Source organism: Coenobita brevimanus, chromosome 77, assembly GCF_032717465.1.
Source record: "Coenobita brevimanus isolate Jiangsu-jjx chromosome 77, ASM3271746v2, whole genome shotgun sequence".
NCBI classification, from domain to species: Eukaryota; Metazoa; Arthropoda; class Malacostraca; order Decapoda; family Coenobitidae; genus Coenobita; species Coenobita brevimanus.
In genome coordinates this window covers 4,491,579-4,518,717 of record NC_137030.1, presented here as the reverse complement: position 1 = coordinate 4,518,717, position 27,139 = coordinate 4,491,579, and the positions used below count along the sequence as shown (strand labels likewise).

At 37.1% G+C, this 27,139-nt stretch overlaps 1 protein-coding gene across 1 annotated transcript; it reads left to right on the top strand.

Annotated features, from left to right (window-relative positions):
- The first annotated feature begins 2,873 nt into the window (after positions 1 to 2,873).
- On the top strand, positions 2,874 to 8,646 carry LOC145408456 (transmembrane protein 134). Its single transcript, XM_080279185.1, has 3 exons — positions 2,874 to 3,101; positions 6,171 to 6,315; positions 8,468 to 8,646. Exons 1-3 carry the CDS (start codon positions 2,874 to 2,876, stop codon positions 8,644 to 8,646), a joined length of 552 nt encoding a protein of 183 aa, XP_080135311.1.
- The last annotated feature ends 18,493 nt before the right edge of the window (positions 8,647 to 27,139 follow it).

The window sequence follows — 27,139 nt, the reverse complement described above, 5'->3', positions numbered from 1 at the left end:
ATGAATGGTAAAGTTGGGAATGTGAAGGTGGATGGAATAGTTGGTGAGTGGGGTGTGCTTGCTGAGGTAGATGAGAATGGGAGTGCGTTAGTGGACATTTGTGCTGGGAGGGGGTTGGTGATAACCAATACCCTCTTCAGGCATAAAATGATCCACAGGTATACATGGCGAGTGATGAGAAGGGTGGGTGGTGAACTGAGTGAAAGGAAGGCAATGATTGATTATGTGTGTGTGGATGAAAGGATGCGAAGATGTATATTGGATGCAAGAGTTTATAGAGGTTGGGGGAGTGGACTTTCTGACCACTACTTGGTGGTGGCCAGAATTAAAGTTCAAGTAAGATGGAGGAATAGAAGAAGGGAAAGACGAGAGGAAGGAGTAGTTGGAAGGAGAGTGGAAAGGTTACAAGAGGATGAGAAAAAGGCAAGAGTATAAGAGAGAAGTGGAGGAACGATTGGGCAAATATGAATTGAAGCAGATGGGGGACGTGGAAGGTGTGTGTAGAATATTTACAGAAGAAATATGAGCAGCATGTGATGTGGTGTGTGGAAGGAAGAGAAGACGGAGGGGAGTGCAAGGAACAGCGTGGTGGACTGAAGAGGTGAAACGGGCTGTGGCACAAAAGAAGAAAGCATACAATGAATGGATGAGAAATAGGGGCGTGGAAGAAGTTGAGAGGCGGAAGAGAGAGTTATATGTAGAAAGAAAGAGAGAGGTGAAAAGATTAGTATGAGAGAGTAAGAAGAGAGTGGATGAGGAATTTGGAAGGAATTTGAGTGTAAAGTGGAGGGACTGTAAGAAAATGTTCTGGAGAGAGGTGAAAAGAGTAAGACAGGGTGGAAGTGAAGTTAGCAGGGGAGTGAAAGATAAAAATGGTAGATTACTAGTGGAGAAGGGAGAAAAAGTGAGCAGATGGAGAGAACACTTTAAGGAATTGTTGAACGTGAAGGATGGAAGTAATGCGGGTATAAGTGGCTGGGGAATGGCTGGGAGAAGGAGGGAGGTGAGAGGACAGGAAGAAATCAGTAGGATAGAAGTTGTGGAAGCAATGAAGAAAGTTAAATCAGGGAAAGCCCCAGGAATTGATGGAGTGTGTGGTGAAATGCTGAAGCATGGGGGAGAGATAGTAGTAGAATGGATGTGGAAGATGTGCAGATTGGCCTGGGAGGAAGGTAGAGTCCCGGAGGATTGGAAGTCAGGTATAATTATTCCCTTGTACAAAGGAAAAGGGGAAAAAGAAGTGTGTGGTAATCATAGGGGCATTTGTCTTCTTAGTATAATAGGAAAAGTGTATGGTAGGATACTTATTGATAGAGTTAGAGAAAGAACAGAGAAATTAGTTGGAGAAGAACAGGGAGGCTTTAGGAAGGGAAGAGGTTGTGTAGATCAGATATTCATTCTCAGATCTTTAGTGGAAAAGTTTCTAGAGAAGGGAAAGAAGTTGTATGCGGCTTTCATGGATTTGGAGAAAGCATATGACAGGGTGGATAGACTAGGATTGTGGAAAGTGTTAAGAACATATGGAGTAGATGGGAAGTTGTTGAATGCTGTGAAGAGTATGTACGATGGTGCGAAGGCTGCAGTGCGTGTGGATGGTGAACTAAGTGAATTTTTCTCTTTGAAAGTTGGGTTGAAACAGGGATGTGTCATGTCTCCATGGTTGTTCAATCTGTACATGGATGGGGTAATAAAAGAGGTACAAGGTAGGGTAGTGGATGTTGGAGTGGCCCTGGTGAGAGAGGATAGTGTTTGGAAACTCCCTGTACTGTTGTTTGCAGATGATACCGTTTTGTTGAGTGAAGACGAAGGGGAGCTGCAAGGCTTGGTGGATGAGTTTGAGAGAGTGTGTAAGAAACGGAATCTAAAGGTGAATGTAGGGAAGAGTAAAGTGATGGTCTTTGAGAGAGGTGAAGTCAGTGAATGTACAGCGAGGTTGGATGGTGAGGAATTGGAAAATGTGAGTACGTTTAAGTACTTGGGTAGTGTGATGAGTAAAGATGGAGGTTTGGAGGGTGAAGTGCTTGAAAGGGTACAGCAGGGAAGAAAGGTTGCTGGTTCTTTGAAAGCAGTGATAAGAAACAGGGAAGTGAGCATGGAAGTGAAAAAGTTACTACATGACAGTATTGTGATACCAACTCTAACGTATGGAAGTGAAGCTTGGACGTTGTTGGAAGGACACAAGTCAAGAGTGAGAGCCGTGGAAATGAGTTATTTAAGAGGAGCCTGTGGAGTCACATGGAGAGACAGGCTGACGAATGAGAATATAAAGGAGCGTTGTGGTGTTGATGTGGATGTGATAGGAAGCGTTATGAGGAACACACTGAGGTGGTTTGGCCATGTGGAGAGGATGGAGGGTGAAAGACTGACGAAGAGAGTGTATGTGAGTGAGGTGGAGGGGGAAAGAGGGAGGGGGAGGCCGAGGATGAGATGGAGAGATGGGGTGGAGAGGTATATGAGAGAGGGGGGTGTGAGTTGGGAGCAGGGCAGTGAAATGGCGGGGGACAGGGCGACTTGGAGGCGATTTGTTTGTGGCCACCCCAAACGGGATTGAGGCGTCTGGCAATAGATAGATAGATAGATAGTTTACAGTACATCATGTTATCATCGTCGATAAGAGAGCTGTAAGTTTGAGCGCACGCTCAAAGTGGTCGCTGAAAGGGTTTAGGAATGCTCGTCGTGTTTGAGTGTCTGGTATATTTTATGTATTGATACAACGTTTTTATAGAACACGTAAGAAAAAGATCAGTAGGTACCTGGATTTTGTCCTGATTTTAAGATAACAGTTTGTTGGTACACTGAACCAGTCATTGTGTAGGGTGAAGGCCGTACCCCTGGAAACGGTCGCGCTAGTGAGTGAGGAGCCAGGCAACACCATGGCTAGTAAACAAAGCAGTAGGTCCCACCCCAAGTTCACCATAGAAGATGCCTTTGAGGAGGACGCCGATGATGCCATCCGCCTGTACGGTGCCACAAGTGAACGGTCGCCACTTAAGCCCAAATCCCGTAATGGCGCCATTGGAACAGAGGACGTGGCTGTGAGAATAGAGGACCCGCTGGCAGGCTCTGGGGTCAAGGGACTCCTGACTGTCCCCGACCAAGACGTAAGGAGCCACAATTTTCTTTCACAGTTGGTCGATTTAAGGTTTCTTTGAAAGTTGACTGTATTTCCTGGATAATATATAATTGTGGAATCGCAGGTTGCCATTACTGATGATTTATAGAGCTACACTGATTTGGGGCACTTTGCTGATCCAGTTGTGTTGGCTGGATAATGTGTCAGTTTTAGAAGGGTAGGTTGTCATTTGTGCATTTTGATATAATTTTTATCATTTATTTCACAGTAGTGGCAATTTTTCAGGGTTATTAAGCTTCAGAGAATGGCAAGCCTCGTATTGAGCTGAAATTTTGTGCCAATACCTGAATGCAACTGTATTGATTTAAATGAACATTTTATTTGTCCTTTTGTAGTGTTACAGGTTATTTAACTGCTTTCCCCATAGCAGACCATTTTTATATTAATAGTTCACATGATTCCAGGCAGAGGAACTGAATTTCCCTGAAGATCTAGCTTTGACTTAAAATATGGCCTTTATAATATTTTCTTTTGACAGTCCTATTGTATGGTAGTATGTGCTATACCATTTTTAACTTTATGTTTCCCACGATCTTAATAGCTAATCTGTGTTTTTGCCAGAATTTAAGAATTTACCATACAGTAGGTTGAAGGGTGCTGGCCAATATCTCACACCATACATGAATATTTTCAGGAGCAAATTATTCAGTTATTCACCATCTGGAAATAAACTGCTAAAATTTTATGTTTAAAAATAAGTATATTATTGCCAAGATTTCTCACACTTTGAAAGGAAAGCATCAGTATACAGTATATATATGGTAGATCATTCACCTTATCTCAGTGGAGGTTTTCATTTTATGGCCTTTTTCCCATACTCAGTGGTAGAATAAGGCAGTACTATGCCTCTTATCCATTGTCCAGTACCTCTTCATGACTAGCATATTCTACTGTTATTGCTACAGTAGATAGGGGCAGTGGGACTCAAATTAACCCAGTCATGCATGTCACTGATTAGATTATGCATTTGGCTGCCTTAAGAGTACAATTGGTTATTGTACATAGAAAACACTTGCTTTTTTATGTACAAAGTTGTTCTATATTGTATTTTTAAATTTGTATCAGGGAATCAGTGGCACAGATAATGCACTACGATATGTGTTTTCCTTTCCGTGGGCAATATTATTCATTTAGGTCCGTCTTTTGCGTAGCATTGAACCGTGTGAGAGTGCCACTGACCATGATACAAATAAATAAACAAATAAGATATAAATATGAAATAAATAACCACACATCCCCGTTGACACATCACATTTTTTTTTTCACCCAGGTGGTTTGAAATCATCATAATGACTGAGATATTGATACCTCCTATATTTACTCTTCCAAAACAGGTCATAATCAGGAGTTAAAGCTGCATTGGCAAGTACAAGGAAGGATGTTACTTTCAAATAGTTATTGCAATATCCAGTAGTATTTCTTTTGTTACTGCTAGCCACTGTACTGCTTTGTAATAATTTCATACCAGTATTTTAGTTCTCCTTTTGTGTTAGGTTCTCTTAATATTTTGACTTCCTGCTTTTATGTATGAATCCTGCCCACCTCTTTTGGAACTGGGAAATTGGGTTAGGATATATACCATGTTATCTCAGTAGCATGTAGTCAGCAAAAAAAGAAAGGCTGTAGTGTCATATGTAGAATCAGGAAATTGGACCTGAGCATTGTTTCTTTTTTATTTGACAGTAATCACATTAGGCCATACAATACAACATGTAATTTTTTTTTTTATATGTAAAGGACAACATTAGCAATGTTTCTTTAAATGCTGATGACCATAGATTCTTGGATAAGCAGAGTAATGAAGTGTTCATGGATAGGGATTATTATTATTATTATTTTTATCATTATTATTATTATTATTTTTATCATTATTATTATTATTATTATTTTATTATGTGATGTTATTGTTCTTACAGTAATTCAGTGTTTATTCCATATTCATTGTACTTTTCCCATCGTTAACAGACTGTACAGGTATTAAACGCACATGGAACATTTTCAGTGAACAGTATCTGTCCTTTGTTTTCTAAAGGTATGGTTGCTAACCACACAATGCATTTAAATTGACAATACCACTGAGACAGGTTGAGTTTTGTTAGCATCTATCTATCCGTTGCCAGACGCCTCAGTCTCGTAAGGAGTGGCCACAAACAAATCACCTCCATGTTGCCCTGCCTCCTGCCATTTCACTGTCCTGCTCCCAGCTCACACCCCCCTCTCTCTCATACCTCTCCACTCCATCCCTCCATCTCATCCTTGGCCTCCCCCTCCCTCTCCCCTCTCCACCTCACTCACATACACTCTCCTCATCAGTCTCTCACTCTCCATCCTCTCCACATGGCCAAACCACCTCAGTGTGTTTCTCCTAACGCTTCCTATCACATCCACATCCACACCACAATGCCCCTTCACTTCCTCATTTGTTAGTCTGTCTCTCTGTGACTCCACATGCTCCTCTCAAATAACTCATTTCCACTGCTCTCACTCTTGACTTGTGTCCCTCCAACAAGGTCCAAGCTTCACTTCCATACGTTAGAGTTGGTATCACAATACTGTCATGCATTAACTTTTTCACTTCCATGCTGACTTCCCTGTTTCTTATCACTGCTTTCAAAGAACCAGCAACCTTTCTTCGTTGTTGTACCCTTTCAAGCACTTCACCCTCTAAACTTCCATCCTTACTCAGCACACTACCCAAGTACTTTAATGCTCTCACATTTTCCATTTCCTCCTCATCCAACCCCATTGTACATTCAGTGACTTCATTTCTCTTGAAGACCATAACTTTACTCTTCCCAACATTCACCTTTAGATTCCATTTCTTACAAACTCTCCCAAACTCATTCACCAAGCATTACAGCTCCCTTTTGCCTTCACTTAACAACACAGTATCATCTGCAAACAACAGTTCAGGAAGTTTTGTTGTCTGATTCTGAAGGCATGAAGGAGTGAATGGGATAAGAGCATCTGACAATAGATAAATAAACAGAAATGCTATTATTGTTTATCGTATCACTAAATGACGTTTGTATTTCAGGCCATCTCCCGTGACAGTGACTCCCTGATCCCTGGAGACACAGCAAGCTTCTCTGAGACGCCGCGATGGTGGTTTAGACACCCGAAAGTCAGGGAGAAGTGGCGCATCGTAGCAGGGGCGTTTATTCTACTCTTTATGGGCATTGGTGAGAGAGAGAGAGAAGTCAGAGAGAAATTGTACATTGTGACAGGGGCATTTATACCACTCCTTATGGACATTGGTGAGAGAGAGATGTGTGGGTGTGAGAATCAAGTAATTATAAGCACGCTCAGTGTTCTAGGAGATTTAGATTTACTTTATATAGTAACAAGATGTTTATGATTCAGGTATTAATGATTTGTGGTTCTGTGTGAAAAATATTGTATGCAAAATACCTATGTTGTTGTGGATATGCCATAGTGTAATATAGTGTAATTTATGAATAGTTGTGTGATAATTGGATGAGATAAATGAACTGATGAAATGAGAGGTTTTCCCCTTTAGTGATTCTGATAACGAGAGAGAGGAGTGGTATACAGTACAGTAAAGTTGTCATTGTTATTGCCATTTACATGCCATTTTGTGTTGTCATATCCACAGTAAATTACAAAAAGCCCACCTTAAAAGCTGATTTACCATTTTCTATGTTTTTAATACTACTTTTTGCTCCTACACTCCTCATGGGGCAATGTAGGATTGGATGATGGATGGATGGATGGATTTATGGAAAAAGTTATGATGATGTGGAGCACATATCTGTCATATGATGAGGACTTAGTACATAAGGACTGAAAAGGATGTAAACACTTCTGCCACGACCATCCTCTATCAGGCAGTCCACAGGAAGGATTAAAGAGTCTGTAGTCACGGCGCACAACTCTGAGGTTTGCATTAACGTACTCTGGCAACCTACTTGTAAACAGTGCATCCGATTTCATATCATATTACAGTATACACGAATCATATTATTATACACGAATATTATACACGAACATATTTTGCACGAATCACATGCCTATCATATTACACTATACAGGAAATCGGACACACTGTTGAAGGATAGGTTGCCAGGGTACGATAATGACAACCTCAGAGTCATGTGCCATGACTACAGTATTATAATGGGTGATGATAATTTTTTCTAGCTCTTCTCTCTGTCTCATTTTTTACTCCCATGCACTTCTTCATAGCCTTGCACATGAAGTAACTGTTAACCCCTTTGCTGTAAGAGACTTACCTTAAACTGAACAGCATTCTTCTGTAATTACGCTAATGTTTATATTTAGAAACTTAAGCTTGCCAAATTACAAGCCCTTTTATATGACAGTATAGGCCCATTTGTTTGACAGTAGCTTTACGTGTCCCAGTCTTGAGCCATTTCCCTACATATTGCCCTTGCCCTTAGGTCTACACTCAGGACCTCACACCACATCTTCCTAAGTCTGCTTTTGGGCACTTTTCACTCCACACTCATACTTGTGACCCTCCTCAGCCAGACATTTTCCCTTCTCTCAGGATGTCCAAACATCACCTCTGATATTTCTTGTGCCACTATGTTATGTTCAGGCACTCAGTGAGACCGTACCTGCCTATCTCAACATTCTCTTTTAATAAGATATATACAGCAGGAGCATCCCAAGGGTTATTGGAGGTTGTTTCTGGCCCACCTCACTACCTAAAGGGTTAAGTTGCCATAGTGTTAATGTATCTGTCCCTTGAACAGGTACTTCATAAATGTAGAAACAACCTTGTTTATCTGATGGTTGCATTCCAAACCACACATCTGAAGGTTTCTCATGCCTGTCAGTCCCCTAACATGTGGATTCATTCTCAGTACTTCATTCCATATTTACCTTGGTTTGTCTCCAGGGGCTGTCCTTTCAATGCTTGGACTTGTCAGAGCCCTCGGCCAATTACTCCTGCACATTTTCTTCGCATGTTTGGATCATCTTGGCTTGTCTGCTGCTTCAGTTCACCAACACTTATCAGTATCCAAGCTAAACAGACATGCCCTAAGTGTGAAGTAGGCACAGTGGAATAGTAGCATATTTTTGCCCCAGAATCTTAAAGCTGAGGGAGGCATAGATGACCTTTTTTGAAATGATGTGTCAAGTAGCATTTTGACAGACATGCCATAACTACGAAGTAGACATAGGATTAGTAAGCCATTTTTTATTCTTAACTGTACCTTTCTTGCTTCTGTACAGATTCTGTGAGCAAGTGACAAACATGTATTAATTGTGGAGAGTAGACTCAGTAGATTAGCAGAAATTTTTTGTCCCTTTGTCCCTGACTGTATCTTCCATACCTCTCCACAGCTCTCCTGGTGACTGGCATAGCAGTTGAAGTTGTGCCTCTCGAGTCACTCTCCGGTTGGGTCTTCCTTGTTGCTGGTCTTATCTGCTTCATCCCTGGTGCCTACCATGTGGTTTACGTCCTGCTGGCTGTGTGGGGCAAACGCGGCTATGACTTCTACAACCTCCCGCTTTTCAACTAACCCCGTGAATCTGGGTGATGGTACTTTTTTGTTTATTCTTGCTGCAACACGGATATTTTGTTCAATTTTTGGTAGACCTCATTGCCTGAAGGGGTTAACTAAGGCTATATCTAACTGCTACAGATCAAAAAGTCTCTCCTTATCTGGAATAACATTGTCAGGAGATGGCAAAAATAAAATGAAAAAGACATCCCCAAGCTCACTAGATCTATCATGGATGGTGATGAAGTTTGATTCTGAAAGATCTGTTTTCAGCGTCTGAATTTGAATTACCCGTTCTTAGGTGAATTTGAAGGATGTGTTCTAAGTGCTTGAATTTAAAGGATCTGCTCTTGAGATTTGATTTTGAAGAATCTTATTAGGATTTAAATTTGTAGGATCTCTACTGAGATTTTACTTTGATGGAACTTATTTTTGTATTATTTGACTCTGAAGAATCTGAAGTTAAAGGACTGTTTCAGAATTTGAGTATATGGAATCTGAATTTCAAAGGACCTGTTCTGAGGATTTGCATTTAAAGGATCAGTCTTCTAGTAATATTTGAAATATTGTACTTTGTTAAATGGATCTAGGTACAGTATATCATTTTCTTGTTATTTGAATCTAATTAGTTTGTAATACTTGAGATTTGGGTGCATATGTTTCTCAAGGGTCTATGAATAGATATTTAGGGATGATTGGACTGTTGCTTTTATGTTTGTATATTTGGTTTTGCTCATCGAGAGGGGAATGAGATTGTATCATGTTCACTTTAGCATAAAGTGACTAATATTACTTCCTCATTGTTTACTGGGAATTAGAATTAGGCTGATGAGCCTTAGTAATGAGGCAGGAATGAGTCCTTGGTTACTAGTCAGATTTGCCCTCCGCTGAGGTTGCAATGGACCATCAACCGAGCTTAGGGGGGGTTAGCTTTGCCAGGTTAGAACAAATGCACTATAGTTGTTGTCAGATGTATGGTTATGTGACAAGTGATTTGGAATGTTTCAAAACTAGATTATTACTACAGCCTGTGAATGTATTTGTCACTTAATTCTTGCTCTCTATTCATGTTTTTATTCAACTCAGGAGAGAGATTTTGAATCTGAAGGGTTGGACATAGCTTCAGTAACCTTTTAAGTACCACATGTCTCCTCTGAAGAGAAAAAAAATGTAGGCAGTTAGAATTAAAAAAAAAAAAAGAGAGAGAGAGAGAGACATTCTCAGGTTGAAGAAATTACAACCACAAGGTGTTGAAACAGTTTAAATGGTGTTAAGTGATGGTATTATGTTTTTGCAGTTGCTTATTTTACTGTACACTCTTCCCAATGCCTTGTTAGGACAAGGCATTGTCAGCCACAAGGGAACATCAGTTCACTGCGTGGGATGATTTTGCAGGGGCATTTGCTTGCCTGCTGTTGATGGGTCTGCTTGGCCAGACGGACTGGGGTTGATCAGCAGCAACTGTATATAGGAAAAGGCTTATACTTAGAACAAGGTGATTATTTAATTGGAAGACAGGAACTTTATGACATATTTCTCTGTATTTATACATATTATAAAATGGTACAATGAAACTATACCAAAATCTGTTTAGTGTATACTGTATTCTGGAAATGGCATGTTGAGCTTTAAATATTTACCAGTGTTACCAGTGTCCATGTTATCATAGATTCACAAAGATACCAAATGAAAATGAAGTATTTATGACATGTTTAGGAAGACATTGAATTATACCAACATCATATTGTAGGATCAGACATACCAAATGGAAGATGGAGTTGTCTTGGCTTATTTTTAGGCAGACAAAAAATCATACCAACATATTTCTATATCCCAGTGTCCAGATTATTCACAAAAATACCCTACAGAAGGTGGGGGTTTAATAATGTATTTATTTCTGTTTGCAGGAAGTTGTGCAACATCCCCTTTGATTATTTATTCATAGGAAGGTATGATAAGCTTTAGATAGTAATTTCCAAAGTCCATATATTACCAAAATACCAAATGTGTATATCTTTTTCTATTTAATGATGGTAATGTCTGTAAGATATGAAAAAATATTATGTGTGTGTGTGAGATGGGAAGTTGAGAAGATTCACAGATATACCAGATGTATCTCTATGTCTACTTAATGCTGAAAAGTGTAAGATATGTTGTACTGTGTGTGTGGGTTGTTGCATTGATAGATTCACATATATACCAGATGTGTGTATCAGTGTATCTACTTAATGGTGAAAACTAAGACATGAAGTAGTATTTATGCCAATAGTAGCTTTGTATATGAAAGTAGTGTCTCATTTTAGCAGGAAGATTTTTGTGAGTGTTTCTGTGGCCTTAATTTTCTGTGGCTTATGATCTCTTATACTGGATGAGAAATGTTTACTTGTAGCCCAAGAAACCATTCAGTATGTCGGGTGGTAACCGTATAACCAAATGGGTGCCTGGTGTTGTAGTGGACTGTGGGTTAAGGTTCTCCAGCAAAATGTGGTCTGTAAGGGTTTGCATCCAATGGGTTATACTGAAGGGATTGCTTGGAGGTTATTTCTGATTATTTTCACCGAGACTTTTACATAGGGATTAAGTTTGGGATGATGATGGTAATGAAGTTCATTGTGAATCCCCTCAGTAGCATATGTCATTCTTGAGATAAATACAAGTGTGCATGTAGGAAGATGAGATGATGATGATGATGTTGATTGCTAACCTCTTTAGTACTAGTAGCCTGGAGGTAGCAAGAATAAAAAAGTAAGAAGTCACTGTACTGAAAAAAAATTAATAACATACAGGGATAAAGTGTAAGGATAGATAATTTTTTTCTCTCCCTACATCTTATGTCTGACCCACCATGACAAAAAGACCATAAGCTCAGTTAATCAAGGCTGCTAATCTTTCATGGTGCCTTTCTCCCATGAACTTACGCATTGCTACAGGGTCGAATTTTTTCACTCTCTCTAGTTTTCGTAGAATCTTGAAAATCAGGCATTGTCACATTGCTGAACTAATTGAAATGTTGCCAACTTGCATTCCCGGATTGTACCTTACCCCATCTGTCAGTTGAGAAGTAGGGTTGAATCAGTGATAGTGTGGTGATGATGATGGTAATGATAGCAGCAGTGGTGGTGGTGGTGGTGGTGGTAGTGGTGATGATGATGATATCTCAGAATGAAAGTTTGTAAGATTGATGAAACAGTGAATCTCAGTGAGTCAAGATTTATTTATTTATTTATTATGTTATTTTTTATGAAACGTTTTGTATTAACAAAAAGAGCCTTATATATAGAATGTTATCAGTAAATGGTGATGACACATATATTGCAGACAATCTGATGGCATCTGTGTTGCATAATTGTTGATGAAACGTTTTCTGTTCGCATTACAGGCATTCAGTATTGCATTATATGTTTGATTAAGTTGTCACAAGCTTTCATTTGTAGAATTTTTGTGAAACATCAGGTGCCCCTTTGCTAACTTACAGTAGGCAAAAGAAAAATGTGCTTGTTTTTATTTTATTATTATTTTTTATTTATTTTTTTATAGAAGTTGAAGAAAAAAGAGAATGAAAATGTCTGTAACTGTAGGCTGGTATGGTCATGTAATATGCTCACCAGATCTTATAATGTTGTTAGAAGCTGTAAAATATTATTAGATTTTGTAGAAAAAGGCTAGTGCAGTGCTTTTCCATACAGTACTGAAATTGTTTTGCCGTACTGCACAGTCTTGAATGTCATCCAATCTGCTCAGTTTCAATCATATGATGCTAATAGTAGCTGTAGTAAATATGTTGAATATCTAGAAAAACACTGATATATCTGCTGTGACCAAATGGTTGTAACTTAATGAAGAAGTCTCGTATGGCAAAATTGTATCAGCTTAGCCTATAGGAATGATAAACGTTGTAGTAGGTGCATTGCATGATTTGTAAGGGGGGGGGAGGGGAATCAGTGCTTCTCCTTTGACTACTGAAAATGTTTGTAACCAGATGAAGTCTTCTGTGACACTTGTTTCAGCTAAGTATCCTGGATAGGATTGCTAGATACAGTAGCTGATATGTTTACTTACAGGAAAAGCATTTCTTCAATCTGGCATCATATTTTTTGTTGTATGAGTATTTTCTTCTTGCTGTCTCCAGACAGTTTTAATAACTTTGAAGAAACCTTTTGAACTGATAGATGTAGAGACAGTCTTCATTAACCCCTTCACAGCCTGATTTCTATCCCTAAGATCATTGAAATAGTCTGAAGGTAGCAAGAATAAAGTTTAAATAGTCAACAGATTTAAGGGGTTGATATATGCATGATTACTGAAAATGTTTGTAACTGGATGAAGAAGTTTTGTATAGCCTACTGCTTTGCTTATATGCAGTTAATGCAGATTGTAATTGGTATATTGAACTTGCTGGGTAAACATTAATGATTAAGAGATGACTTGAAAAATGCTGACGACTAAATCGAGTCTTCAGTGAGCATCTGATTCACTCTGTGATGTGAATGTTTTTACAGTTAGTACTGGAATGTGGTTGTCACCTAACAGCGTCTTGTGTGAGTGTCCTATCCACCCCGTGCACTTGGAGTTTAGCCCCTTCAGTACAGTTTTTTTGTTTTCTTCCATAGTTTAATACAATAGTTTTTTTTTTTCTTTCTTTCTTTTTTTTTCTTTCTTTTTTTTTTTTTTAATACAATCATTTTTCAACCAGTGTAGTGTGGTGTGTCTTTTAAATCAGTAGCGATTAACAGCAGTACAGTAGGAAGGCCTAATTTCAGTAATATTTTGGTGAATTTGTTATGAAAATGAATTGATCTTAATATAGTACATACATTACATCTGTGTTGTTTATATCATAGTGTAGCTAGGACTTACCTTGTCAACCACTGTTTATTGTAACTTTACATCTGCATTTATTTATTTATTTATATATTTATATATTGAAGGGGAATGAAAGACCATGTGAAATTAGCACGTACTGTAATACGATAACATAAAAGAAGACATCACCACAAAGTGTGTTTGGTAAATTAGCAAAGATATTTAGCTGTTTTGTTCTGAGGTAGCATATTCCAAGATGCAGTTTGCCAGTACATTCAAGTTGTTGGTAATTTCTTACGAACCTTATGGAATCTGGACCAATTTGCAGGATACGGGTAGGGCCAAGATGTCCACACTGCCAAAATAGCTCATAATTAGGGTATGGGGAACCTTGCTTGTGGGGATTATTTTGTATCTTAATTTGGTTTTCAAAAGATAGACATTTAACACATTGTGCTAGTCATGTAGTTTGATCTCTATTGTTCACAGTTATCTAGGAATTCATGAAGGGACAGACAGATGTGTTCAAATACAATAGATATTCCAAATGATCCAGTACCTGTTTGTTTCAACTTACTTATCATTTAGGCTTGACATGCACGATTGATTGAAAAGAAAGAGTGTTTTGTTTACTTCTTCACATTGAAACTTCTTTACATTTTTTCTAGATTTTTCTAAATTTTCCTGCCAGTTTGAAGTTGTGAGTTGATGCCATATTTTTCCATCTGAAATATATTTGAAAAATGATAACGAGTTTAGAATATGAAAAAAAAAAAAAAATGGTGATCCAAGGCACTATACTGTAGTTATGCTTTTTTTTTTTTTTTTTTTTTTTTTTTTTTAAATACTGGGCATTGGTTTGTATTTTTGTGGGTTTAGGAAGCTTTCTCGTACCTCTTCATTAATTTTTATGTGCATTTATTTTTTACATCACCTGATTTTTTTTTTTTTTCCAGCACAGATTGCATAAATAATGTACAAGAGACTGTTAGCTATCTACATACAGAAATAAACTTGTAATAAGAAGGGCTAGAGACCTTCCAAAATTGATGAAAATACTGGGTGTAGACTGCCATAAGTTTACTGCTTTTAAGGTGTAGTTTTAATCTCTGACAAACTAGTGGTGATATTGATACTCTTTATTTCTTGTTTATTAATTTTTTTTTACTGTAATTATCTTTGCCATGCTTTATATTATCATTACTCTCCTTCTCTTCCTCTTTGAGTGATGGGAACTTTCCCTGATTTTAGTAAAAATGCCTGGCATCAGCCAGAGTACAGTGTGTAATGTCATCTATCATTGGAGGGTTAATCAGGTTATCTTTTTAACCCTTACACAACTGAAGCTTTTCCTTTGATAGATAACGTGATGTAACATTAGCCAGACTGAAATACATAATGATGCCAGCCATCATTTTTAGGGTTAAGTTTGTCTAATCTGTTTTGTACCATAGAGGAATGGATAGACTGTCAGATGAACAGTACAGTTATAAAGATGCCAGGTAGTGGTGGTTAATCCCATGAACACTTTTTTTTTTATTTTTTTTTATTATTTTTTTTTTTTTTATAAATAGTGCAGGAGGGACTTCACAAGCTAGAAGGGATAGTAATGACCTTCATTATCTCCTTCATTATGATATGGATTTCTAGATCAAAATAAAATAATAACATGAGTGTGAACAAAATGAAAAACATAAAGTCAGAAGGAGTTAAAGGTATCAGTGGGAGTGCTGCCCTTGCTTTGTATGTGCACAGATTTGAAACTCCAACAGGTGGCTCAAGGTTATTCTTTTGTGTTGCTTGATCAATTAGGCTTCAGTATTGTGGACTCTGATGCTGAACGTCAGGCTTATACACCTTGAATGGGATAATTTGAGACTAACCAACCATTGTTTGCTCATTAAAATTCAGCACTTCTGTTTAACTCCCTGCGGTTCAGTAATCTAATATTGTTTTTGCAGTAGTGCCAGGTTATTATTATTATTATTATTATTATTATTATTATTATTTTCTGTTTATTTATTTATTATTTTTTCATGTATAGCTTTGGAAACACTGAGCTGGATGAGCGAGATGCACACTTCATCAAGCCCTCACTGTTAGATATCTCTAAATAGAAAACAGTCATGTGTAGGTAGCAAGAATAGAGTACTGTATGTGTTACATACTTGGACTGAAGGAGTTAATGCTGTATGTTGTAAATTAGTTTGGCTTTGAGTCTGTCTTTACATTTCTTTTCATATCCATGTATGTATTCTGATGCAGATTCTTTTCACAATGTATGCCTTAAGCTATACTGTATTTTTCTGTGTTTGTTCATTTGTGTGTGTGTGTGTGTGTGTGTGTGTGTGTGTGTGTGTGTGTTTTATGTGTTTTTTGTTTACCTACATTTGTGTGTTTAAAGCTGTACTCTACCAGTGTTATATTAGTTGTATGTGTGTGTGTGTGTGTGTATGTGTAAATGTGTTCATGTTTGTCCATATTTTTTGTAACCCTTATAGTACAGTGACTGTCAGACTCATTTTATTTTGTATATCTCAGATAATTTTATTCAGTCTAGGAGCGATGTCATACAGTAAGCAAATTCTGTCTGTCTATCTATTGCCAGATGCCTTAATCCCCTAAGGGATGGCCAAATTAATGAACATAATTTTCCCCCTTTTACTGTGATTGGTGTTTCCTAAGCTGAATAAACTCAATGAACGGTACCCAGAATAAAATTAAAGACATCTTTGTGCTGAAAGGTGAAGTGATAAAACCTCATCTATCTTTGTGCCAAAATAATAATTAGATTTAGGTTAACAGTGTGGTATGTGACAGTTGTAATCAGTAACAGTATTCATTAAGATTATGGATTTTGTTCATTTTTTATAATATTAGTTCTTGTAATTAGAGGAGAATGAATGTACTTAGAGGGAGGTTATTGGTAGGGGTGATATATTTTTGCATTCTTAGGCTCTTTTTATGACACCTGCAGCTGAACGTAATTAGGTGGTGCCAGGTGGAATAAAATACTGGAGTTATCTTGACCTTGTAGGGTTAATAACAGTTGTAGTTACGAAGCTTGGAAACAGTTGAGACAGGATTAGAGTGGGTAGATGTCTTGATGTGTCTGCTGGGGATTATTTTTTGAGCATGTCAAGAGAATAGTTAAAAGGATGGATAGGTTTAAGAGAGCTCTGAGACGGAGATAGTGTAGCTTCTCTGGATTGTGGCTTGTGTGGATGGTAGTACTGTGTTTAAATGGTACTGTCATGTGTTAGGGCAGTGGTTTGAAGCCAAAGGATGGTTGGATTTATTATTATTATTTTTGTTGTTTTATTGTTATTATTGGTGCAATTATTACTTACATGCTGCCAGAACATAAGTTGGTCATGTATAACTTAAATAGTCTGGACTAGGGTAGCTCAGCTTTGGGCCCAGAATGGTGAACTTTTTTTTTTTTTTTTTTTTTTTTTTTTTTTTTTTTTTAAATAGAATTCTCAAAAATTAGCAGTAGATAAATGTAGATGAATATATAATATGGTAAACCAAGAATATGATGATTTCATAGAATTTTAGTGTGTCTGCTTGTAAAGTAGTCATAACTTTGAAAAGATAATATTGTCAAAAAAAAATTTGAAAATTGAGTAGCAACTTCAAACTTATTAGAGTTTTGCATAGAGAGCTGTAGGGTGACAGAACATAGGAAACAGAAAGTGAACTGAACTGAAGTTAAAGGATTAAGAAGGAATTTTTTTGAAAGTTTAGACAGTAATCAAATATGAGATGTTGCAAAGTTAATGAAATAAATAACATACTCTGAAGTGAAGTGAAAGGAGTAGAATGGAGTCATTGTAAAGATGAAGTTAGTCAGATATGAGACATTGTATTTCAGAGTTAACATCTAACCCATTTTGAAATGAATGAAAGAGGTATGAAGGTCCAGACATAATCATATTTTAGACATTTGAGTTAGCGAAAAATACCGTCTTGATTTCCGGAAAAGTAAAAGAAATCAGATGGAGCTAAATGAGTTAGCAAAGAAAAAAATGAACTGTAGTAGAGGAAGTTGTATTGGTTTGAAGGTTCAGATGTAATGAAAACTGAGATGTATCAGAATGTAGTAAAGAGAAAAAATCATTATTTGAAGTGGAATGAAGGAAAAAGAATGGAGTTGCAATGAGTATGAAGCAAATAAAATCCGAGACTTGGTAGAGTTAGATTGACTCAATCGGATATGTTTATGTGAAGCTACAGAACATGGTGAATGTTTTTGGCATATCTGATAGAGTCAGGATTCTGGGGGCTTGAATAGTAAATGAATGGAAGTGTGGCCCTTTGGATTGGGCAATTTTGGGCTGTCTGGACATTGTTACTCCTCACCCTGCCCTAGGGTGGGAAAGGAGGTCTGGATGATGATGATCATGTGGTAGAGTGAGCAAGAATTGATTTTAAATTGGAGGAAATATTAGATACAGTAAAAAATTAACCATCATGATATGATGAAGTGAAAGGGAAGTTGTCATGAAGGTGAAGCTAATCGAATATAAAATGTTTTGGAGATTGCATATGTGTGAAGTTGCTGTTGAGGCTGTTATTATTATTTTTTTAATTATTATTATTTTCTTTTAATGGTAGTATAACAATGAAGCAGATAAGAGGAGAGTCAGTCTTTTCAGGGTGAGGGGTCTTATCTAAAAAAAAAAATAATATTTTGGGAAGAAGTCGGTATAAAACACAAACAACCTTTGCATTGAAGGAATTAAGACTTTTTCTGACATATCTTCTGGCCCCTAGAGAAAGAATATTTGTAACATCACACTGAAAGAGCTAGCAGGAATGTTGTTTTACATCTCAGGTTGGATGGTGGGCTTCCAAAGATAACATTCAGGATGTAGTATTGAGCAGTAAATGGATGGATAAGTAGATGAATATGCCAGTATTGGAGTTTGCGGTGGTAGAAGAGTAAATTAACAAACAAAAATGGTAGATGAGAAAATTGACAGAAAACTGAGAATCTGTTGTTCATATATTAGTAGAATGGAGAGGACAGTTTAGATAGAAATTTAAAGTCCTAGGTAGTGTAGGATTTGTGTGAGAAAAAGTGAAAGTCTCGTACTAAATAATAATGTGTAGGATTTGTACAAGGAGGAGGTTAAAATGTATCCATAGAGAATACAAAATTAGTATTATGTAGCCTGTAATACTGTATGGAATTATTACACATATGGGGGTTAGCATGTCTTTGTAGATAGTATGCTTTGAATGAGAAGGAAGTTAAGAAGCCTTGATAGGTAATATAGTATTGACCCAAGAAGGAAGCCAGTCGTCTTCCTGGATCATAGAATTCATTGGAATATAATGTCACACTGGATGGTTTAGAAATTATACATGAAGTTTAAATATCAGAATGTTTACAGTTGGAATGTCTTACTGGATAATGAAGGATGTTTATGGAAGGAAGGAAGACTATTTTATTAGTGTATGCCATATATATACATGCTTAGCCCCTTCATACTAGTGACATGCAGGGCAACTCATATGTAACACTTCTCTTCGACTCCACTGAGCAATTTCTCACATGTTGTAGGAACGGCTCAGTAAGTGTTGTCAGCATTTATCCTGTATCATCTATTTATTTCCTACTTCCTCTGACCCACACATGTCCATACCAGCAGACTGACCTGTTGCACAACACATAAGCTATTGCCAGGTGAGTTTCTGATGGAGAATTATATGTAGGTCACCTGGTGTTTTAAATTTTATTCTTGCTCTCTCAAGATGATTTTACTCAGCCCCAGAGTGGCTTTGAAGTGGTGGGGTAGATGCTGCTGTAATTAACTCCTTCATGATTAGCTCCTCCCCAGAGTAAATATAATCGTGTGGAGTTAGTAAGAACAAAGGCAGCCTGTCGCTGGTTGCAAAGGATAAAATGTCTTGCGAGATTATTATTTAGGAAACGGAAGTTGAGATGTTTCAGTGGATTGTTTAGTACAGTATTTTCTTGAAACTGAAATTTAATGTCATGCCAATAATAGGATTTGTGTGAGCAGAAAATTGAAATGGGTTTTATTGTACTGCGTATAATTTGTATGGTTATGATATCTCACAACAGTAGTTATATGGATTGTGAACAAGAGGGAAGTTGACAAGGTGTGACAGATAGTTTAAGATTATTACGAGAAGGAGAAATACAAAATGTCATCGAGATGAAGCTGTACAGAATTTGTTCCAAGAGACATCAACTGCTTCTACACTGGTGATGTTTCTCTTAATTTATTCTTTATACTTTCTGAAGCTTTTATTCACTGTAGGAGAAAGTCAGTGAGGAATTAGATGCAGTATAGTTTTTATTAACCCCTTCCATGAGAGAGGCCATTCTGAAGTTGAGTAAAATTATCTGGAATTAGAAAGAACATCACAAAAAATAATGTCACTTGATTGAAGAGGTTATGTTGTCTCTGTACAGTATTGTGTAAGATTTGTATTCTGTCACTGGAGAGCGTATAAAATTTGTGTGAGGATTGAGTAGCAAGTGCTTTTTCATGGGAGCTGAGAGTTGTATACATATTGCTGGCCAAAGGATAGGTAGTGGGGACTTGTACATGTTTTTATGGATGTAGTACTGTTTTACTGTATATACAGTATGGAGAGTATTTTTGTTTAAGAGTGTAGCTAGTATTTTATTATTGATTTCCCTTAAGGTAATAAATTAGATTCTGAAGAATGTTCTAAGAAACTAGTAGCTAGATTAATGTGCATTTGACTTATTAAAAAGTTTTGGAACAGTTTTTCCTTGTGCAATAAGCTTTCTTTTTCTGGTTCATTATTAATTTTGGGAGTAGTGCTAATATTTGTATGCCTGTTTGACCAGGAACTCTGTGCTAAGCTAGTTTCAGTATTATGTTAAAGAAAACTGGCCAGTATTGTGGAGGTTTCTCAGCCCAACTCTGTACCACGCAAGTGATGTGTCAGGGATTTTGAGTGCTTTTTGGGGAAGTTCTGCCTTTCTTAATGGTAATAGTCAGACCCATATTACCCCTTGTGGTGTTAGCACTTGAAGCTCGTTTGTATTCTACAGCAAAGTCCTCTCATTCGGCATCTGGCCTTACAGTATTTCTGGTGTTTCAGTGGTTTTCATAAATAGTCCCATTACGAAAGTTCTCTGCTCTTCTGGCACATATGCTATGCCGATCAGTCAAATTGGCGTTGTTGGTGCTAGATCTAGTGCTTTTCAAAATATTTAGCACTTTTCATAATAATTTAGCACAAATAAATATAGTATAAGATTTTCTTCTCTATCTTGCTTGTTTTGAAGTCGAATTTAGCGCAAAAGTTTGAACAGTTCACTTACAGCTTAGCACTTTTTAAAGTTGAGCTTAGCACTTTTGAAGATTTCTGCTTGCCAACCCTGCATGCATCGTTGGCCATCATGACTCGTCAGTGTCTGGCTTTATGAGTGGGACCCTTCAAAAGATTGTCGTTCTAGTTTACGGTCTCTCGTTCTCGTTTTGCTCTATGGTGTCTGCCAGTGGAAAGCCTACTGGTGTTGTGAAAAAAGGCACCCATAAGATACTGATTATCACCAGGAAGATTGAATTATTGAAAAAATTGGAGGGAGGTGTCCTTAGGAAGAATATAATGGAAGATTTTGGCATGAGCTCTTCCACTATATACGACCTTAAGAAACAGAAGGCCGATTTAGTACTTAGGTTTGACCAGTAATACTTACTAGACACTTTGATTGCATTGAGGTGACCGACCATGATTGCTAGAAACTTTTTGGCAGATTTTCCTGGTCTCCCGGCAGTTTCTGCTCTTTCAGCATCTGCTTGGTCTCGGAGATGCCGAATAAGAGGACTTTTACTGTGTATTCCATTGTATTTAGCCTTTACGCCATGGGAAGTCTCCTGGTGGTGAGTAAACTTGTTTGACATCAGCTTAAGTAAACTAGAAAAGTTGCCTTCAAGGTCCAAGGGCTGAAGGTAGATAGCTGGCCATAAGTGAACCATGCATGGCTGTTTAGGTTCAGGTGGATGGAAGATCATGCTTAGTAGACTTATTCATATTGTTGTTATTATTTTCTATTCCTATAACATACACACTTAAGTTTTCAAAAATTTTTTTTTTTTTTTTTTTTTTTTTTTTTTTTTTTTTTTTTTAAACAAGTCAGAGGATATTCTGATTACTCTCATGTAATTTCGAAAATTAATACATATATATGTACGTACATTATGAAAGTCAGTGTTCCATGCTTGCATGGGCCAGCCATGTTGACCTGATGGCTGCACTCCAAGTTACACTGTCTTCCACAGCATCTTTGCCACCACTAATTCTGAGGTTGTTTCTCAGGATCATGTCCTGTGTTATCTAGATTCGGCAAGCAGAGACACTCCTTCCCACTTTCAAATTTCAACAATGCTTCACCCGTTTACATTCACCCAGTTCCCTCAGGCTTTCTCTCCATTCTGCTCAACCACCTTGGCCTGCCTGTATGCTCTGCCTCACTATCAGTTCATAAGGATCCACATTGTTGATGATACTTGATTGTGTCCCTCCTTTGCAAGCCATATTCCACAGTCATAGATCATCATACTTCTCACACATGCAACATGTAATTTCCCTTTCATGTGAGAAGAAAATCACTTGTCTACATAACTCTGATAGAAATTAAAGATGTAACATACAGAGTTGCAGTATATTGCAATTTAATACTGAGTACTGAGTAGATGTTCAGCTGTAACAGGTAAACCATTAGTTCATTGGTACTAGTGGTATTGCCAGTCAGTTGCTGCTTCTGATGATCAAGTCTCTTGAGTTTACTCGTTGCTAAAAATAAATGATTGTGCCATATCCCGAATACCTGTCTTTTTTAAGAATGAGGTGGAGTGTGGGATTTAGGTGAAGTTGTGTTTCATGGGAAGAGTAGGGATAAAAGTGCCAGAAAAGCCTTTTATCAGGGTCAACTCTGCATGAGAAATTTTGAAATCATGTGAGGAAAATTAAAGTCCATAGTGTACAGTTAATCAGAGTATGTCATTTTGTACTGGCAGCAGGTGTAAAGGGAGTCCTTAGTGTACAGTGGTCTCATTTGAAAAATTCCAGAATAATAACTTGTGACACTTTCTTACTTGATAGTTAAAAATAATGTCACAGAATAATGTGAGGCCATATAGACACTTAAATTCTGATGACAGGGTGTGCAATACATATTGGCATGTTCCCTCCCTAGAAGTGCTGTAAATATCAGTCCATTCTCACTTTCTGCAACTAATGCAGTCAATCATTTTCATGCAGTGTAATTTAGGTAACTGATTTATTGTATCCAATTTTAGTCATTTTGTAACTGCGTAAAGAATTACCTGAACTTCTCCACAGTTAGATGAGCAGATCACCTCTTTTAGCCCTTGCATGGTAATGACTTTTTTTTTTTTTTTTTTTTTCCCACCTGATGATTTTACTATACCAAGGAGACACTACTCTGACTGAAGGGTTGGATATTGCCTTCATTAACCCCTTCCCTGTGAGAGGTCTGAGAGCTTAATAAAATTGTCTTATGGTAACATTAAAAGCAGAAAAAAAAAAAAATCATTGCTCTGAAGTCTTTAGCATCAAGAATTGTGGGAAAGCCGTAGGATTATGACTTCTCTCTTTATAATAAGGACTCCCAGTGTTCTTGATATTCTGCTTTACTAAGGTTAAGTGCTTCATTACTCTTATAGTATTATTTTATGTATCTTGAGTTGATTGTATTAGGAAGTGGGGACAGGATAATCTTTATATATTGTTTTGCCATGACGGAGTGCATCCTTTATACCTACATAATTTTGCATAATGAGTTGGTAGCCATAGTTTTGCATGTATACCTATTAGCCTATATGATTCATTTACTCAAGTTAATGTGTATGATAGAAACTTCACTTAGTAGTGTCATAGCTTTGCCTAATTGAGGTTATGGAGACTTGGTAGGGAGAAAAATGGCATGTTTTAAGTTTAGTAATGCCAGTAAATAATTTAAGCACAGTATTATCAGTGAGAAGCTGTTTTGCACAAGGACATTGATTTAGGTATATTTAATGATCCATAGTACTAAATGCAGCACGTTGTTACTTTATAGGATTAGGCACAAGGTACTTAATGATGTGGTTGAGGTGTGTTATACTGAGTTATCTCATTAATATATGCTTAATTTTCTTATATGACTTTTCTCAATGAATTGTAAAATGGAGTGTGGACGTGCATTGATGATCACTTTACTTAGTTATGTATAGAATGGATTGTACAGGTGCAGTTATCTATTTATTTCAGCACACATGCAGAACATTCATAGCATATGCTGAAAACTCTCCATATCACTTGTGTCCTGTTATTATGATTAGAATAAATTACAGTACCGTATAGAGAACATTGGTAGCTCCCTTGGACAGTACAGGAACTCTCGTTGAATATTGTCTGTTGTTTCTCACTGAACTTTACTAACTCCTCCCTCATTGAAACAGGAAGACTCAGTTTATGTTATAAGGTGATTCACTCTCAGAAGACACCAAATGAATACTTTAAGATGAAGTTGGAGCCTCGTTCAGGTGAATCATCCTATGTATCACCTCTTATCATGTTTGTCTACCAGTCATCCAGAATTGGGCTCAGCCCTACCCAAGGACTGACATTTAAGTAAGTGCAGTAGTATGTCATTACGTTTGTTCTCACTTGTTCACATCCTAGCAAGGTTTCCTTATTAACATATGCAGTATACACTTGCTCACAAACAGTGCCACTCCAGTGTAACACATTGCCACATGCCCTTCCCATCCATTAAATCAGGAGCCTTCCACACTCGTACCCCTTCACGAAACATGAGTGGGGATGTTATGTCTCCAGTGACATGAAAGTGTCCCCTGGCCTTTAGATCAGTTGCAGTTCAGGACCTGTTAAACACAACTTAGGTACATGTAGTAATGTCCACCTATGTCAGGAATTTGTAAGTTTGCTACTAAAGTACATATTTATATACATTCCTCTGTGTATTGAACCTCTTAATACAGTAATTCAGGATCAGTGTAAAGGAGAATCATTGTACAGTACTGTATAATTGAGGTAGGGTAACTCTAAATATTTTAGACGATATTTTTCCAGTAAGCATCTGGTCGGAAACTATTTACAGTTGAATAAGACAACCATTCTTTCAGACGTACATTCATCAGCTATCTTCTCACCTACCTTCAGTGTAGGATCTAAAATAAAATGTATTTCCATGTGATGTAACTGTCTTTGTAATATATGTCCAAAGGGGCAGTAATTTCCCATCAGCCAATCACAGTGTGCCTCAGTAGCTGAATACAGTGGACTTCCCGACACCCAAGCACTGTAACTGCAACAGTGATTTGCCAGAACTCCAACATTTCATTAAGTTTGTGGTTTGCCAGATCCCCAGTAGTTCATTCAGTCTGTGATCTCAATGAACAGGTCCATCAATGATAAATCAGTTAATATTAAATGACATGTGAATGCTATAATGTTTTGTGTTTTGAATGAAGATTTGGCATTGATTTAAATAGTTGTAATGTAAACATATAAACAGAAAAACCTAATGTACCAGCATGGCACTGGATAGATAGATAGATTTTTTTTTTTTTTTTTTTTTTTTTTTTTTTTTTTTTAAATAAAGATGCAGTCTGGTCAAAGACAGCTGGGCATGAGAGCACTGCAGCCAGAATCCAAGACATGGCTGTAGGTTTTTTAATGCAAACATGCCAGGGGTGTAAGGTGATATACAACTGAAGCAGGCCAGATTATAATACAGTCAGGGTAATAAGATGTGTGTCTTATATTGTGTTATTATTAATATATATATATATTTTTAAGGTTTCTGAATGTCTCTGTCACCTTATTGTTTTATACAGAATTAAATCTGAATGATAATGAGGTTAATGTGAAATTAATATTCGCAGTCCATAACTTTAGAGGGACCATTTTTGTGTTGGGTGTGGCGAAGTCAACTGTACTTACATACCAGTCCAAGCAGAATCACACAACTTACATTTTTACAGTTTGAAGAACATTTTTAAACAGTGTTGATGGACTCCAGAACTCCAAAATTTAAGTTTCTGCATCCATTAATTACCTTTTGGAGGTGATCACTTCTTGTAAATTGTTATTGTGCTCTTTTGAACTGACTTTAAAACATGAAATCTTCATCTTTGATGTTATGAAATGTTAACTTTGACATTTCACTTCTTGGAATTCAGTATTTTCATGTTTTGACCCTAGTAGCAGTAAAATACATACAGAACCTTAACTTTAAAATACCAACAAATATTAGAAATTCTGATGTATTGACTTAAAAAAAATTATAGATTATAATTAGCCTAACTGATACTTTTCAGACTTTCAGGAAGTACAGGTGAATAAGTGTGTGTAGTATTACTAAAGGCAGCCAAAAGTATGTACACAAAACAGTAGCTTGATATGAATTAGATTAGTTTGTTGTCTCTGTGATGTTTGGGATTTAGAGCTGTTGAAGGTTATTATTGAAGGAATATTATTTTCATGACTGGTCCATTGTATGCTGTTGAACTCTAATACACTTTTTATTTTTTTCTCTCTAAGTTTCAAGTGTACAAAATTGAAATGGCGTTGAATGATTTCCCACCGATATAATTATTTATGTATTTTTTTATCCTAAACATTTAATAGGACATCTTAAGTGAGTGATCTTAGGTATTAGAGTTTTATGTGATATTAACTTGTGGGTAATACCAGCAACTGATTAGAGTGCAAACTATGAAATATACAGAATCTCCTGTAATAGAGCTAAATATTTGTTGGTCTAACATGTACCCCCCTTTCTTGGGGGAGGGGGGTCACCTAGATTGAGTGCAAACTGTTAAATATATGGAATCTCTTATGACATTAGAGTGTAATACTAAAAATACTGTTAGTCTGAAGAATAACTGACAACTGATGGACCAATTTAAATTTCTGCCCATAATTTTTTGCATATAATAAGTCTTTGTAAATAATGAGTTATTCGTTATGTATTGAAATTTTTAATGTTTTAGTTAGACCTGAGTGAATGTAGCTATATTTCTGTTACTCTGTCCTGGCCTAAATTAAGCATGTCACCATCTTCAATGCAGAGTTGTATCAATAGAATAACACTAGAATGTGTGTTAGTCACAATGAAGTGCCATGAAAAGGATGTAGAGTTATAGTGAAGTCTTTTTCTGGCACTGAGCTACATGGAATAAGCTGCAAAAGGAAAATCTTGGCCAATGTCGTATACATTAAGTCATTGTTATAGGTCACCATATTGGCATTCTGTAGTACTGTTAATTCCTTGGTAAATTACAAACAGATTTCATAGTAAAATTTCATGCATCCCTCCAAAAAACCCATCATTGAGATCTTCAGGGTTCAAGAAGCTGCAAGATTCTTACGGTATGAAAGTTTGTTTACTACTTAACTCCGTTGATCCGGTGAAGTATGCTAATCGTTTATTCGTACTTCCTGCAGACAGTTTTCTTCAGCTTCTGAAAGATCTAACATACTGAATGGGTTAATGGAGACTGAACCCAACTTATCCAATCCAAAGTCGCTCTGAAGCTTAATAAAAATCATCCAAGTCATTGGATTCAAGGGGTTTGTCAGTTTCACCTGTGCTGTTTTTACTGTAACTTGGCCTAGATTTTTGTCTTTTGTCAGCATATATCATGCAGCTCGGTGGTAG